At 47.5% G+C, this 13,863-nt stretch overlaps 1 protein-coding gene across 1 annotated transcript in view; it reads right to left on the reverse strand.

Annotated features, from left to right (window-relative positions):
* Positions 1 to 1,903: 1,903 nt before the first annotated feature.
* The window catches only part of STK10 (serine/threonine kinase 10), a 125,933-nt gene continuing 113,973 nt past the window's right edge, over positions 1,904 to 13,863 (reverse strand). Inside the window, 4 exon segments of the mRNA XM_070357421.1 lie at positions 1,904 to 4,365; positions 9,331 to 9,444; positions 12,015 to 12,140; positions 12,639 to 12,827. Coding sequence (XP_070213522.1) covers positions 4,222 to 4,365; positions 9,331 to 9,444; positions 12,015 to 12,140; positions 12,639 to 12,827 — 573 coding nt within the window. The 3' untranslated portion in view covers positions 1,904 to 4,221.

Genomic DNA, 13,863 nt, shown 5'->3' on the forward strand with positions numbered 1-13,863 from the left:
GAGTGTGTCCAGAGATCAGGTCAGAGGGATAGTTTGCATGCTCCTTAGCTGCTGGTGTGCGCAGGGGGCATGCTCATTGCCCTGCTTTTGCTCCCATCTCTTCAGAAGTGAGAATTGGGGGTTTGGTTTTGTTTTTTACCTTTTTGAGTCTTGTCCACGATTTGCCCCAACTGCTCCTGCATAGTTATTTTTAGTTCCTTACAGTTTCTCTGTATTCTGTTGCTGGAGGAAAGGTTTGTCCAGGAACAAGCACTGCAGCAGAGGCTTCCAGGCCCCAGCCTGCCTCATGTTTAGTTCTATCAGTGTCACTTTTAACTGAGGACATACATGTTAATCAGACCTAGTGAAAACCCATGGTAGCAGAGTGAATGTACATCCGGTCTATAGCCTACAACCCTGCTGCACACTTTTTAAACCCTTTATCACATCTAAGTCTGGGTATCTAGGGGTCAGCTAAAGTCTTCCTCCCTGCCCTTATGAAGCCTACAGTATGCCCTTTCCTTCATAAAGCCTCCAAGCTTCATGGGCCGATATTCCCATTTGATGTTGTCTGTTCTTGGCTGATCTCTTGAGTTACCACACTCATGATGTCAAGTGTCTTTCCTCTGAGAAAACTCTTCCTTATCCTTCCTGCTCTCGGGAAGCAAAGGTCCCTGAGCCTGGCTTGCAAGTCTGGCCCTGTTCTTCAGTCAGCCTCATGGCCCCACAAATCATTCACCCTCAACTACAGCCCAATCTCTGAATGTGTGTGTTTTGACTACATACAAGCTTGTTTTCCTAGATACAGCATCACCTCCACAGGAAAGTCTTCCCTGATTCTCCCAGGCTACATCAGCCTGAACGAACATTCTGCCTTACCAGGACTGTTTCTCTGCAGGACAAACATTTTGAAGCCAGTGTCAGCTGCAGACAGGAAGGGCCAAGGCATTCCACAGAGTAGAAACCCCTTCTCAGGGTAACATTCGCAAGTGCACAGTGTAGAGCACACAGATTACAAGTGAAACTAACCATCAGGAAGCAGAGGTGTCAAAATATTAGAAAATGTGTGTATCATGTAGATATATATATAATATGTATATTTGTATCTCATTAAATAACAAAATCTAGTGATAGGTCCAGTAACTACTATAATTTCAAAATGATGAACAAAAATGATAACTGAAGCTGTCTGCAACATCTCTAATGTGAGATGAAGTATCTGTGATTCCTACTGCTGACATAGTCACAAGTACTGCTGATAATATTAGTTTGTTGCCTATACCCATAAAGAAAAGAAATGCTGAAATTCAGTTAGAGCTTGAAACTACCTATCTTTCTCATTCAGGTACAATGATACCCTGAATTTTACCCATGGATCCCTTGTGTGCGTATAACAGGGGTCCATGAACTCCAGGTTAAGAACCCCTGAATGAGATTTCAGAAGCATGGCCATCACTTTCTATATGGCAGAGAAGCCAGTGGTTAATTGTGTGTGTCTCTTGCTTGAGTGTAATGCGTGCAGCTGGTGGGAGAGGAGCTGTGGAGAAGACCGTGGAGTTCAAACTTCTGAATTCCATGGGCATCACCAGGGCTGTGAGCTTTCACCTGACCTTCCCCTTACCCAGCATGTTTCCTCATCTATAAAATGACAATGCCTTCCTCACAGGTTGTTGAAAGGATTCAGTAAGTTAATGTGTGAAAAACTCTTAGGGGCCAAATGTTTGCTGTTAAATGAGAATGATATAAATGTCTGTAGAGAAAATACATCAAATGTAACTTCTTCAAGAACAGAAACCCCGAAGTCTGACCTGCTATACACCCTGGGACGCACTCAGTGTACTCAGACAATAGTAAACCGTTTCCTGGGTAAGTCTGCCCTGCTTTCCCCACCCCAATCCAAGAGAAAAAACCCAAATGCAAAGAGTTTCTCACCTTGTTATTTTATTAGAAGCATATTTACATTCTTGCAGTTAACTTTGCAGAGAACACTTCACAAAAGTTTTTTATATAAAGTTTGGAAACTACATAAAAATAACTTCTCCATAAAAGGGAAAATATAAGTTAGTTCTATTTACTCTGCTAAAAACTGACTGAAAATGAGAAACAGTTCCGTCTGTCCCTTCCAGAGAAAACATTAGCACAGAACATGAAGAATACTGCATGGGCTTCCTCAGTGAGGGGCGTCATACTGGCTTAACGGTGAGCCTGGGAGACCCAAGCGGACCCCATCCAGAAAGGACGGGGGAGCTAGTAGGGCTCAGGCGGTGCTGAACAGAAAGCGGCAACTCCTTGAATGAGATTCCAACGTGAAGGACTTCCTCCTAAACCATGAGATGGGCCTCTCTCCTAACACTCTCTCTCATACCCCAGGCTACAGAAGGCAGTGTTGTAAACAAAGCCCCCCCAAAAAAACAAAACAAAGCCCAAATCAGCCCTGCCATCGGCCAACGCGAGACCCTTTGCCACTGCTGGCCTCGCCCGGTGGGACTGCGTCCATGTCCTGTCGTTACACTGCTGCTAGTTCATGTTTCCCCAGCGCCCATGCACCAGAGAGAGGCAAAGGGGATCATCATTTCCCTTATCTCACCTGCGGGAGACCTGAAAACTGTCCTTCTGGGTCAAATACTGAAGCAGGCAAGCCGAGCGCTCACTAACCTAAGAGAACCAGTGCCTTCCCACGGGCCTCGGGCATCTTCACCACGTGTGTAAGTCTGTGGAACCGCAAGTCCCTTTTTCTATTGAATGGTTACCCTCCTTTCCCAAAATCCAGTTACAAGAGTACCCAGAAAACTCCAGGGACTTGCTGTAGAAAGACAGAACATCTAACCTTAACCTATAGGAGAGGAAGAAAGAGGAACTCTTCCCAGAGTGTTAACCACCCATCACCAGCAAACTCATGCCCAGAATTAGTACGCCCATTTGACTCGTCTCAGTCACCTTCATATTTTTCTGTTGTTGTTGTTTTTTATTTTTTTTAAAAAGCAGATGTTTTCCTAAGGAAGACATTCATTTATATCAAGTTAGACATAAAGATGGGAAAAAAAAAGGTTTTCTTTGTAGATGAGTCGAATGCTGGGTTGAGCATTCGCTTTACCGGGTTATATACGCTCTAGCCTGTGGGGAGTGGAACCTCTGGGGGGCCGGCTGAGGCATCAAGGCCCAGGACTCCATCTGAGAGACAGAAGCTTTGCTTCTGTCTGGTTCCTGGGGGCAAGAAGCACTCCATATTTCTCCCTTATGTTTTTTCTCCCTGAACAGAAGGTGCAGTGCCTGTGAGCCTCTGTCTGAAGTGTGAGGCTGGACCCTGAAGTAGGAGGGGCACAGCGCAGAGGGAAGTGGCCTTCCTGGATCACCTGCAGACAGGATGGGCAACGAGAGACAGAGTGACTGGGCGGGGGAAGTCTATTCCTGAACATAGGATCCCTCTGTGGGGCCAAAAAGGCATCACAGACTGGCAACTCAGCCAGTACCGTCTGTGCCTCTGGGGCCAACACCCAGCACCCCCACCCCATACCAATGGCTCGCCCTAACATGCTCTGTGGCATGGGCTCAGCCGGCAAGTACCTTCCAACACACCCAGCACAAGAGGCCCAGGGCAGAGGCAAGCCTGCGTAGCACCAGCGGGCCCTGTTCTGTGTGCATGGGAAGGGGGCGGGGACGTGCGTGCAGAAAGGGGGACCACAAGATGGCATGAAACCCCTGAGATCAAAATAAAGCGTTCAGGTTCTTCCCGTTCCACCACTGTGGAGGTGGTCTCAAGAGGAAAGCGAGCTGGGGGAACGGGGGTACCCCAAGCATCCAGCTGCAGACCAGGCTCTGATGGAGCCAAAATGGCCATTATGAGCCCTGGTTCTTGTCTTCCACCGCAGGGAACGGCTGAAAAGCCCCCGAGAATTACAGGATGAATGAACCCACGGGGACCTCGGCGGCAGTGCTTCGAGCTCACAGACAGCACAAGTGCTGCTTTGGCAACAGGAGGGGCCTTGCGGCCACAGAACACCTGTTCCTCCTGGTCTGCCGCCCCACCGACAGCCCAGCTCACTGGGGCCCAAGTGGAGCACGCACAAGAGTCAGGCAGCCCGTCACGAAACCTCGCCCTCCACAGCAAGCGAGCACTCAGGGATGCCAGGGCCGTCAGGCACAGCTGAGGTGGCCTCAGCAAGGGGCTGGATTCGAGTGGCATGGAAGCAAGAAGGAAGGGGGTCCTGAGTTACTTGTTCACAGAGCAGCCCTGAGGGGCTGTTAAGAAGCAGCATCCGCAGAGCTGTAGGGGAAGAACTTGGTGACCTTGTTTGGGGAGGTGGGATTCGCACACTCTGACTCCTCGTTCATCTTGAAGAACATCTCCTGCTCTCGCTTTTTCTGGTTCAGATCTTCTTCCAGAGCCTAGGACAGAGGGCAGATGGAGCTCAGTCACATCACTTACTTAGGACACAAGTTCCCCCAACCACTGGACCACCAAAATGGTCTTCTCTGGAAATTTCTGCCCCCCACCCCCCAGGCCTCAGTGCTCAGGTAACTCGATCTTCCCTCTTTCCTTTCCCAGAGCCCACCACCCAGAAGGTAAGTACCACCTCCTCCTTCCTACTGCCCCAACCATGCAGGAGTTGCCTGTGGGCCAAGAGTTCTGCTTTGGGGAAATGCCAGTCTAGACAGGGCATGAGGGAACAGCAGAAGTGAGTCTGCTGGCAGGGAGCAGACAGATGACTGGAGAAAAACCTGAGGCACTAATAGAAGATGGAGGAAGAGCTTTAACAAGAGCTGTCTGAACTACACAGTGTTCCTAACCAGACTGCTGTCCTGCCAAGGCAGGGGGCTTTTCAAAATCTAAGCGCAGTCGTGCCACCCCGAGATTCTGATTCTGAAAATCTACTGTAGGACAGGGCTTCTTGACACTGTAAAAGCATATCATGTAGCTCCGAGGGGAGCATCAGGCAGCTGGACACACGCAAGTTTAACAAGATAAATAGTGTCCTACCAGAAAAATGTATTACGTTCTCCAAAAATACACATCCAGTTAAGAAAGGAAGCATGGAAACATATACACTAACATGTGTAAAATAGGGGAGAAGGCGGTGGCACCCCACTCCAGTACTCTTGCCTGGAAAATCCCATGGATGGAGGAGCCTGGAAGGCTGCAGTCCATGGGGTCGCTAAGAGTCGGACACAACTGAGTGACTTCATTTTCACTTTTCACTTTCATGCATTGGAGAAGGAAATGGCAACCCACTCCAGTGTTCTTGCCTGGAGAATCCCAGGGACGGGGGAGCCTGGTGGGCTGCCGTCTATGGGGTCGCACAGAGTCGGACACGACTGAAGCGACTTAGCAGCAGCAGCATGTAAAACAGATAAAATAGAGAGCCAGTGGGAATTTGCTGTATGACTCAGGGAACTCAAACTGGGGCTCTGTGACAAGCTAGAGGGGTGGGATGAGGTGGGATGTGGGAGGGAGGCTCCAGAGAGAGGGGACATATGTATACCTATGGCTGATTCATGTTGATGTATGGCAGAAACCAACACAACATTGTAATTATCCTTCCATTAAAAATTTTAAAAAGTTCCTCTAAAACTATCCAAGTATAACATTGAAATAATATTGCTGTGAGAAATATCAATGACCTCAGACATGCAGATGACACCACCCTTACGGCAGAAAGCAAAGAAGAACTAAAGAGCCTCTTGATGAAAGTAAAAGAGGAGAGTGAAAAAGTTGGCTTAAAGCTCAACATTCAGAAAACTAAGATCATGGCATCTGGACCCATCACTTCATGGCAAATAGATGGGGAAACAATGGCTGACTTTATTTTTGGGGGCTCCAAAATCACTGCAGATGATGATTGCAGCCATGAAATTAAAAGACACTTACTCCTTGGAAGGAAAGTTATGGCCAACCTAGACAGCATATTAAAAAGCAGAGACATTACTTTGCCAACAAAGGTCTTATCTAGTCAAGGCTGTGGTTTATCCAGTAGTCACGTATGGATGTGAGGGTTCGACTATAAAGAAAGCTGAGCGCCGAAGAACTGATGCTTTTGAACTGTGGTATTGGAGAAGACTCAGTCCACCCTAAAGGAGATCAGTCCTGGGTGTTTATTGGAAGGACTGATGTTGAAGCTGAAACTCCAATACTTTGGCCACCTGATGCGAAGAGCTGACTCATTTGAAAAGACCCTGATGCTGGGAAAGACTGAGGGCAGGAGGAGAAGGGGACGACAGAGGATGAGATGGTTGGATGGCATCACTGACTCAGTGGACATGGGTTTGGGTATACTCCGGGAGTTGGTGATGGACAGGGAGGCCTGGCGTGCTGCGGTTCATGGGGTCGCAAAGAGTCGGACACAACTGAATGACTGAACTGAACTGATTTACAAATAAAGGAAATCATACCAGAAGACCAAAAAAAGAAAAAAAGGAAGCAGAGTGCAGAGGAAAAAAGCAGGGGTTTTACAGTCAAATGGGATTCAGCTCCATTAGCAGCTGGGTGGGCCTCTGCGTGTTCCGTTTTCTCCCCAGGTCTGTTTCCTCTAGTGTAAAATGGCAATCTCACTGTCTTCCTGGCAGGGCACTTGCAAAGACTAAATTAAAAACCAATGGGCTGGGATTTCCCCCTCATTGTCCAGTGGTTAGGACTTCGCCTTCCAATGCGGTGGGTGCGGGTCCAATCCCTGGTTGGACTTGCACGAGATCTTATGTGCCTTGAGGCCAAAAAACCAAAGCATAAAACAGAAGCAATACTGTAACAGATTCAGTAAAGACTTTAAAAATGGTACACATAAAAATATATATATATATATTTTTTTTTTTAAAAAACGAATGGGCTGTAACTACTGAGTACTTCTTGCGTGTCACACACTATGCTAAGTGTATTACAGCTTATTTAATCTTCACTCTATGAGATAGATACTATTATCCCCATCTTATAGATGGAGAAACTGAGGCTCAGAGAGTTTAGGTCACTTGCCCAAGGTCATTCAGCTACGTGGGGGCAGAAGCAAGACGGGTCTAACTTTAGAGTTCAGGCTCTGAAACGCTCCGCAAAGTCAGGCACACGTGTTACTCAGCAAATGTGGGTTCGTTATTGCTTGCATTACAGAAGTAACCATTCACAGGAATGGACCAGCATTCTGTCTCTTAAAACTATTCTCTGATGCCCTGAAATAGTCTCAGCAAACTTACCCCCTTAAGCTCACATTCCTTCAACAGTACTAAATTCTAGTGAGTTCTACCTTAAAGGAAAGATGGGGAAAGGACAGTCTTCCCAGCTCCAGCTGATGGCTGTCATGTGGTATGACGGGCCCAGTGTTGCTAGAGCTCCTAAGTTTTCAAAAGAAACTGGAAATCCAGGTTTTTATGTAAAATTTCCTTATACTTAAAAAATTGGTAACTCAAAAAAGTCTTTAAATTGCTGTCTGTTGGCCAAACCTCTCTGTAAGCCAGTTCCAGCCTGTAAGCCGTCAGCTACCACTTTTATTTTAGCACAGAAAGGTTTAGTAACTGCCTAGGGTCTCACAGCTAGTAATGGGGGAGCAAAGACTTTTTCCCGTGTTTGTCTTACTTCAGAACCTATCCTCTTAAGCACTCCTCTCTTTTACCCCTATAGAACCTCTATGTCCTCTATATAACCCAGGGCAGTCAGCAGTCCTTCTGTAAAGGGCCAGACTGTAAATATTCCAGCTTTGCAAACATTAAGGTCTCTGGTAAAACTGCTCAACCGCTGTTGTAGTATAAAATCACCCATAGAGGATATGTAAATGAATGCGCATGGCTGTGCTCCAGTAAAACTTTATTTACAAATACAGGTGGTGGGCCACATTTGGCCCGTGGGAATAGGCCTTAAAACACCTGTTTAAAGGGAAGAAATGTTATCTTCATCTTATAGCCGTAAAAAGCAAGGTTCAGGAGGAAAGGCTTGTCTGAGGCCACATTCTATGTTAACTATGACCCAAGCAACACCTTATTGAATTCACCAGACATTCTATACTTACTGAAAGAAAAAAATCTGAATTTTTCTAAAAATACTCCACAAGGTACCGTCATCTCCCCTGGCTCCCCCAACATGGGCCACAGCTCAAAGCTGCTGATGGAAATCCAAGAGTGTAAAAACATTTATTCTAGAATGAAAATCATCACCTCTGGGTCAGTGTTCCACCAACAACCCAGGTAAATGAAAACAAATAAAAGTGAAAAAAAAGGAGAGAATGCATCTACAAAGAATTCAGGAAAAGAGGCAGCCACCACCAGCAAAGTCCAATACCAGCTCACCAAACACACACTTGGAATACCTCCCTAAGTCCAGGCACCCCCCTGAAGCAGTCTGGGAACTGATGCAGTTGCTGGAGGCAATGTCACCGTTCACTTTCAGATTCTCTCAGGATGTACAAAGCATACAGAACCACTGGGTAAGAGAACCAGGCAAACATTTACTTCTGATACCAGAGGGAACCTATGTCAGCAGTATTATTGATGTGAGTGTCAAGTATCACAAGTCCCAGCAGACCACATGTGGTTACAAGTAAGTGTGGACCTTTTAATCGGAAGGTCTGGGGCCTTGGCCAGCTTCCAGCCAGAAATCTCCATTAGTACAGGGAGGGAGGCCTCAACTCAAGGACTTCCAAGGCCACTCTGAGGCAGAGGTGGGCAGCCGCCTCCTGGCCAGACCTCAGTTAGAGCATGTAGAGCTGAAGATGCCCGCAGAACAGACCTCAGGGCTTAAGGACAGAGAATCAAGGACAGTTAGGGCAGCTTCATCCTCAGAGTTTAGAATGGAAGGAGATGAGTCTGTCCCTGGCCTATATTGTGGCCTAGGGACTTTCCACGTAACACTATATGATATTCCTATCTTCACTTTACAGATAACCACACTGAGGCCCTGTAGAGATTAATTTATCTGTCAACCTGCCAAAGCCATGGTAACCAGCTGTTTGGTCAAACACCAGTCCAGATGGCACTGTGAAGGAATTTTTTAGATGTGATTAACATGTAACTCAGTAGACTCTGAACAGAGCAGCTTACCTGCCATAATGAAGGTGGGCCTCGGTCAGTCAGCTGCAGGCCTTAAGAGGCAAGCCTGAAGCCCCACTGAGGAGAGGACTGTGCTCTGGACTGCCCTGGTGCTCAGGACCACAGCATCAACTCTCTCTGGCTCTCCAGCCTGCAGTCTGCCCTGCAGGTTTCAGACTGACCAGCCCCAACCATCGGGTGGCCCCAACCATCGGGTGAGCCAGTTCCTTAAAATGAACCCCCAAGTCTGTATTCTCATCCATATCTGTATCTCCACCCGCACCCTAGGCAGACACCGGTGGTCCAATGAAGCAGAGCCCTCCACAGGCCCAGCAGCCCAGACATGGTTACCTTTTTGCGCGGCCGGAGCTTGTCCCGCCATTCCTTCAGGTTCTGGTTATGGCTTTCGTCCAGGGCCTTCAGCTTCTGGGTTTCGTGCTCTATCAGGAGGTGACACTTTTCATTCTGGAACACATTCCAGGCAGGACAGGTAAGAGGCGCAGAGGGCTGAGTCATACCATGAGGCACCAGCACCATGCACTTATGTCTTCTTGATTATAAACCCCATTTATACAAAACTATACACATGAATACAAATGCACCAAAAGGTGCCTGGAAGAATAGTCCAGAATATTAACATTAATAGATTTTATTGTGTAATAGGATCTGTAGCAGTTTTGCAGCTTTCTTTGTGCTTCCTGCATTGTTTGAATTTTTCAACGTGAACATTATGTCATTTTAACAAAACAATAAAACCATTAACAATAAATATGTGCCCTAATTGTACCACACAGAGGCAACCACTACAGAATTTTAGATATATTTCCTGTCAGGCTCTGTGCTGTGTGGTATTCGGCTCACCCTGTATATAAAATTCTGAAACGTGCCTCCCTCTTAACATTAGAATGTAAACAGTTCTACAAAGAATTAACATTTTTTATAATCATGATATTTGATTCCTACAGAGTATCTTACAGTATGGCTTTATCTAATTTAAACATTCCTGTATTTTTGGCCAGCTTGGGTTGCTCTTAATCTTCGCTTTTATAAATAGCATTGTCTTAAACATCTGTGCCATATACTGAATTGTTTCTCCCTAAAATTCATTATGTTGAATCTGTAATGTCCAATGTGATGGTATTTGGAGATATGGGGCCTCTGGGAGAGAAGGAGGTTTAGTGAGGCCAGGAGGACAGGGCCCTCGTGGTGGGGTGAGTCAGGAAGAGACCAGAGAGCTCACATGCTAAGTGCTCCATCCTGTATCTGTCCCTCTTTCCCCTCCCCTCTCTCCCTCCTTTCCTCTCCTGTCTCTCTGCCACGTGAGGACACAGCAAGAAGGCATCTACTCCCCCGGAACCCAACCATGCTGCCCAAGCTGATCTCTGGATCCCAGGCTCCAAAACTGTAAGAAAATAAGCTCCTGTTGTTTAAGCCAGCCGGTCTCTGGTATTTTGTTACGGCAGCGTGAGATAAGATAATCTGTATGTATAAACATTTTGTATCTATGTAAGTTATATACTTTCTGTGTCACATACCATCCCTCCAGGAGAGATCTGTGACAAGGGATAAGGGCCGTGGACCTGCCTGAGGCTTGCCAACATCACTGCTCTCTCTCTGAGGCAAGTTATCTGCCTCACAAAACTGAACCTGGAACCTCCCACAGGGACAATTCCCTGTTGGCTCCTCACAGAGAATCAACCCTGGGTTTATCACGCGTTTATAAAGCAGGGGGAAGGTGCCTTTATCCAGATACCTCCACCCTCCTGGACTGGAGTAGAACTGCTAGGGGATTTTTACCTGGGGTTTCAAGCTCTAGGGTTCTAGGAATTTAGAAACCGCCTTGTGGGAACAATACTCATAGCTGCCCTGAGTACTTGTGGCCTGCCCAGAGCTGGCTGCTAGCTCTCTACAGCTTCTCTCAGTTGATCCTCACAGTAACCCCATGAGGCAGGGGTGGGAACATAAATACAGAAGGTGAGCAGGCTGGCTAAAATTCACACGGCAACACGCAGCAGAGCCCCTGCCTGCCAGGATTCAACACCTGCAGTATTTCCTCCACACCCCTCTGCCCTTCCAGAAATTGCTGGGTGGATCTCACAGCCTCAAGAGTTTCCTGAGGTCACAGATGCTTGTGTCAGTGCATCTGTCAGGCAGAGCAATACCTCGCTCCACCACAAGGGGGCTCCAAGTACCAACTCCTGGGCAAGGGCCCTTAGGGTGAGGCGAACTTGACTGGGATTCGAGAAACTTGAAGAGGTCAAGGATCTCCCCAAGGAAGGGGGTCACACAGGGGCTTGGCAATATCGGGATTCCTTTTCCTGACTTTATGGGAAAATTTTGAGCTTCTTACCATCAAGGATAATGGTAGCTGTAGGTTTCTGTAGATACTCTTTATCAAGTTAAGGAAGTTCCCTTCTGCTAATTAACATAAGCAGGTGTCAGCCTCTGTCAAATGCGTTTTCTGTATCTACTGATGATATGATCATGTGATTTTTCTTCTTTAGCCTTCTGATGTCATGGATTACATTAACTCATTTTTGTATACTGCACCAACCCTGGGGGGTAAATCCCACCTGGTCATGGTATATACTTCTTTTTATGTATTTTTAAATTCTGTTTGCTAACATTTCATCGGGATTTGTGCATCTGTGCTCATGAGAGATACTGATCCTTGTAATGTCTGGTTTTGGTATTAGGGTTATTGGGACACCTTTTCCAAAGACACAGTGATGACCAAGAAAGCCAGCAACATGCCCAATGCCATGTCCTGGGCGTAGCACTTTTGGCTCAGCTCTGCCATCTCATTCACAAAGCCTCACTCCAGTTCTACAAAATAGGAGTGATTACCTTGCCCCACACCTGTTTTATAAATGCGGAACCTATGGCATGGGAGGGGGACATGATGTGACCAACATCACAGAGAACAGCAGGATGGAAACAGCTCCACCCAGAGCTCCCCTGTCTGTAGGGTCCCCCCAGAGAGCTGCGCGCCCCCGGGGAGACGGGGGCGAGCACGGCGGGGCAGGGGGCGGTACCTGCAGCTGCTGCAGCTCACTCATGTTGCTCTCACACTGGGCCAACATGTCCCGCATCTGGTTCTCATGTTTCTGCTGCTGCTGCAGCCGCTCTGCCTTCTGCCTCTTTTCTTCCTGCTGGGAGAACTGCAACCGAGAACAAGTGAGGTCGCTCCCTCAGGAGACGCCCCGAGGGGCCAGGGTGTACACAGGCACAGTGTCCTGCGCCACTCAGGCAGGGCCCCCTGTGCGAAGTCCTCCCAGCCCCCGCCTTCAAGGAGCCCACAGACGGGCGGGACACTGAGACGTGCTAGGACAGTGTGTGAGGAGGCAGGAAGCACAGGACTCCAGGGTCACCGACTCCATGCGCCCGAGCCACCTGGGTGACTCGTGAGTGGGGGTCTCAGGAGATGAAAAGGGTAGAAGCAGCTGCAGAATAGAAGCCCAGGAGTGACGGGGAGCGTGCATCAGAAAGCAACGCCAAGCCTCCTTCCTACCCACCAGAGGGGGTCAACGCGAGGCTTCCAGTCCACTCCTCTCTCCAAGACTGCTGCATCTTATATTTTATATTCCCCTAAATGTGTAAGATTCAGGCCCCACCACACCTGGGTCTGGCCCCACTCCAGGACACCCCAGGCCCCCGACCTGCTTGATCTTCTCACGCTGCTCAGCGGCGCTGCCCCCTCCGTTGATGTGGAGGCTCTTCTTGTACATGGCCATGCGCGTCTTGCCCTCGCTTCTCTGAATCTTGGGCAGCCGCGCCTTCTCCTGCTGCTGCCGCACCTTCAGCTGCTCGATCATGCGCTGGTTGTAGCGCTGCATCTGCTCTCGCTCCTGAGAGGGACACCCAGAGGGGACAAGGTCAGCTGCTGCTCCACACACACAGGTGTAGTCAGAGGTCAGGGCTGCCACACGCCCCTCAGGAGCCCAAGACCTGCGTGGTTCAGAATGCTCAGAACAAGGCTCGGCGTCATTTGACTTCTCTCTTAAGTAACATTTTCTATTTTCAATTTTAAAATTACCATTAACAATGTTTTAGAGTCTTACCTTCTGAATGCCTTCTCATTTAACCAATTGGTAGCATGCTATCCTGAGCTATCATCTCAGAGCAAAATGTACATTAATGGGATGGTTCCTCATTATTGACAGGTGTCAATTCATATTTTTTAAAGTCTTGATAAATTTGAATATTTTCCTTCACCTAACACTTGTATTTCAAAACTTGGCACAGGCATCACTTCTCCCAAGAAGCCTCCCCTGACTTTCTAGCCAGGTAGGGCATGCCACAGCCTTGGGCTGACTTCCAACACTGTACTTAGGTTAGGAGCTGTAATAACCCACACCAGATCTCAGTTTAACCTGTCTCTGTCCCCACTAAAAGGACTGAACCAAGACAATTGCACAGAAGTAGAGTGCTCCAGCCACACAGAAGGGGCCGTTCTCTGGGCTGGGGAGGTTAGGGAAAGCTTTCTGGCAGAAGCGGTATTTAAGTTGAGACTTAAACATATTTTGAAAGACTTCAGACAACAGTAGAAAGCTACAGTAATCAAAACTGCATGGTGCTGGGAAATCTATGGCAGTCCAGTGGTTAGGACTCCTGAGATTTCACTGCCAAGGGCCCGGTTTGATCCTTGGTCAGGAAACTAAGATCCCACAGGCTGTGAGATAAATTAAAATAAATAAATAAAAAAAAACAAGTCTATCCAAAAAATAAAAAGGACAGCATGGTATTGGTACAAAAACAGATATATGGATCAATGGAACAGAATAGAGCCCAGAAATAAACCTACACACCTACAATCAATCTTCAGCAATGCAAATCAAAACTACCATGAGGTACTACCTCACATTTGTCAGAACGGCCGTCATT

This window comes from Bos mutus, chromosome 20, assembly GCF_027580195.1.
Source record: "Bos mutus isolate GX-2022 chromosome 20, NWIPB_WYAK_1.1, whole genome shotgun sequence".
Lineage (NCBI taxonomy): Eukaryota > Metazoa > Chordata > Mammalia > Artiodactyla > Bovidae > Bos > Bos mutus.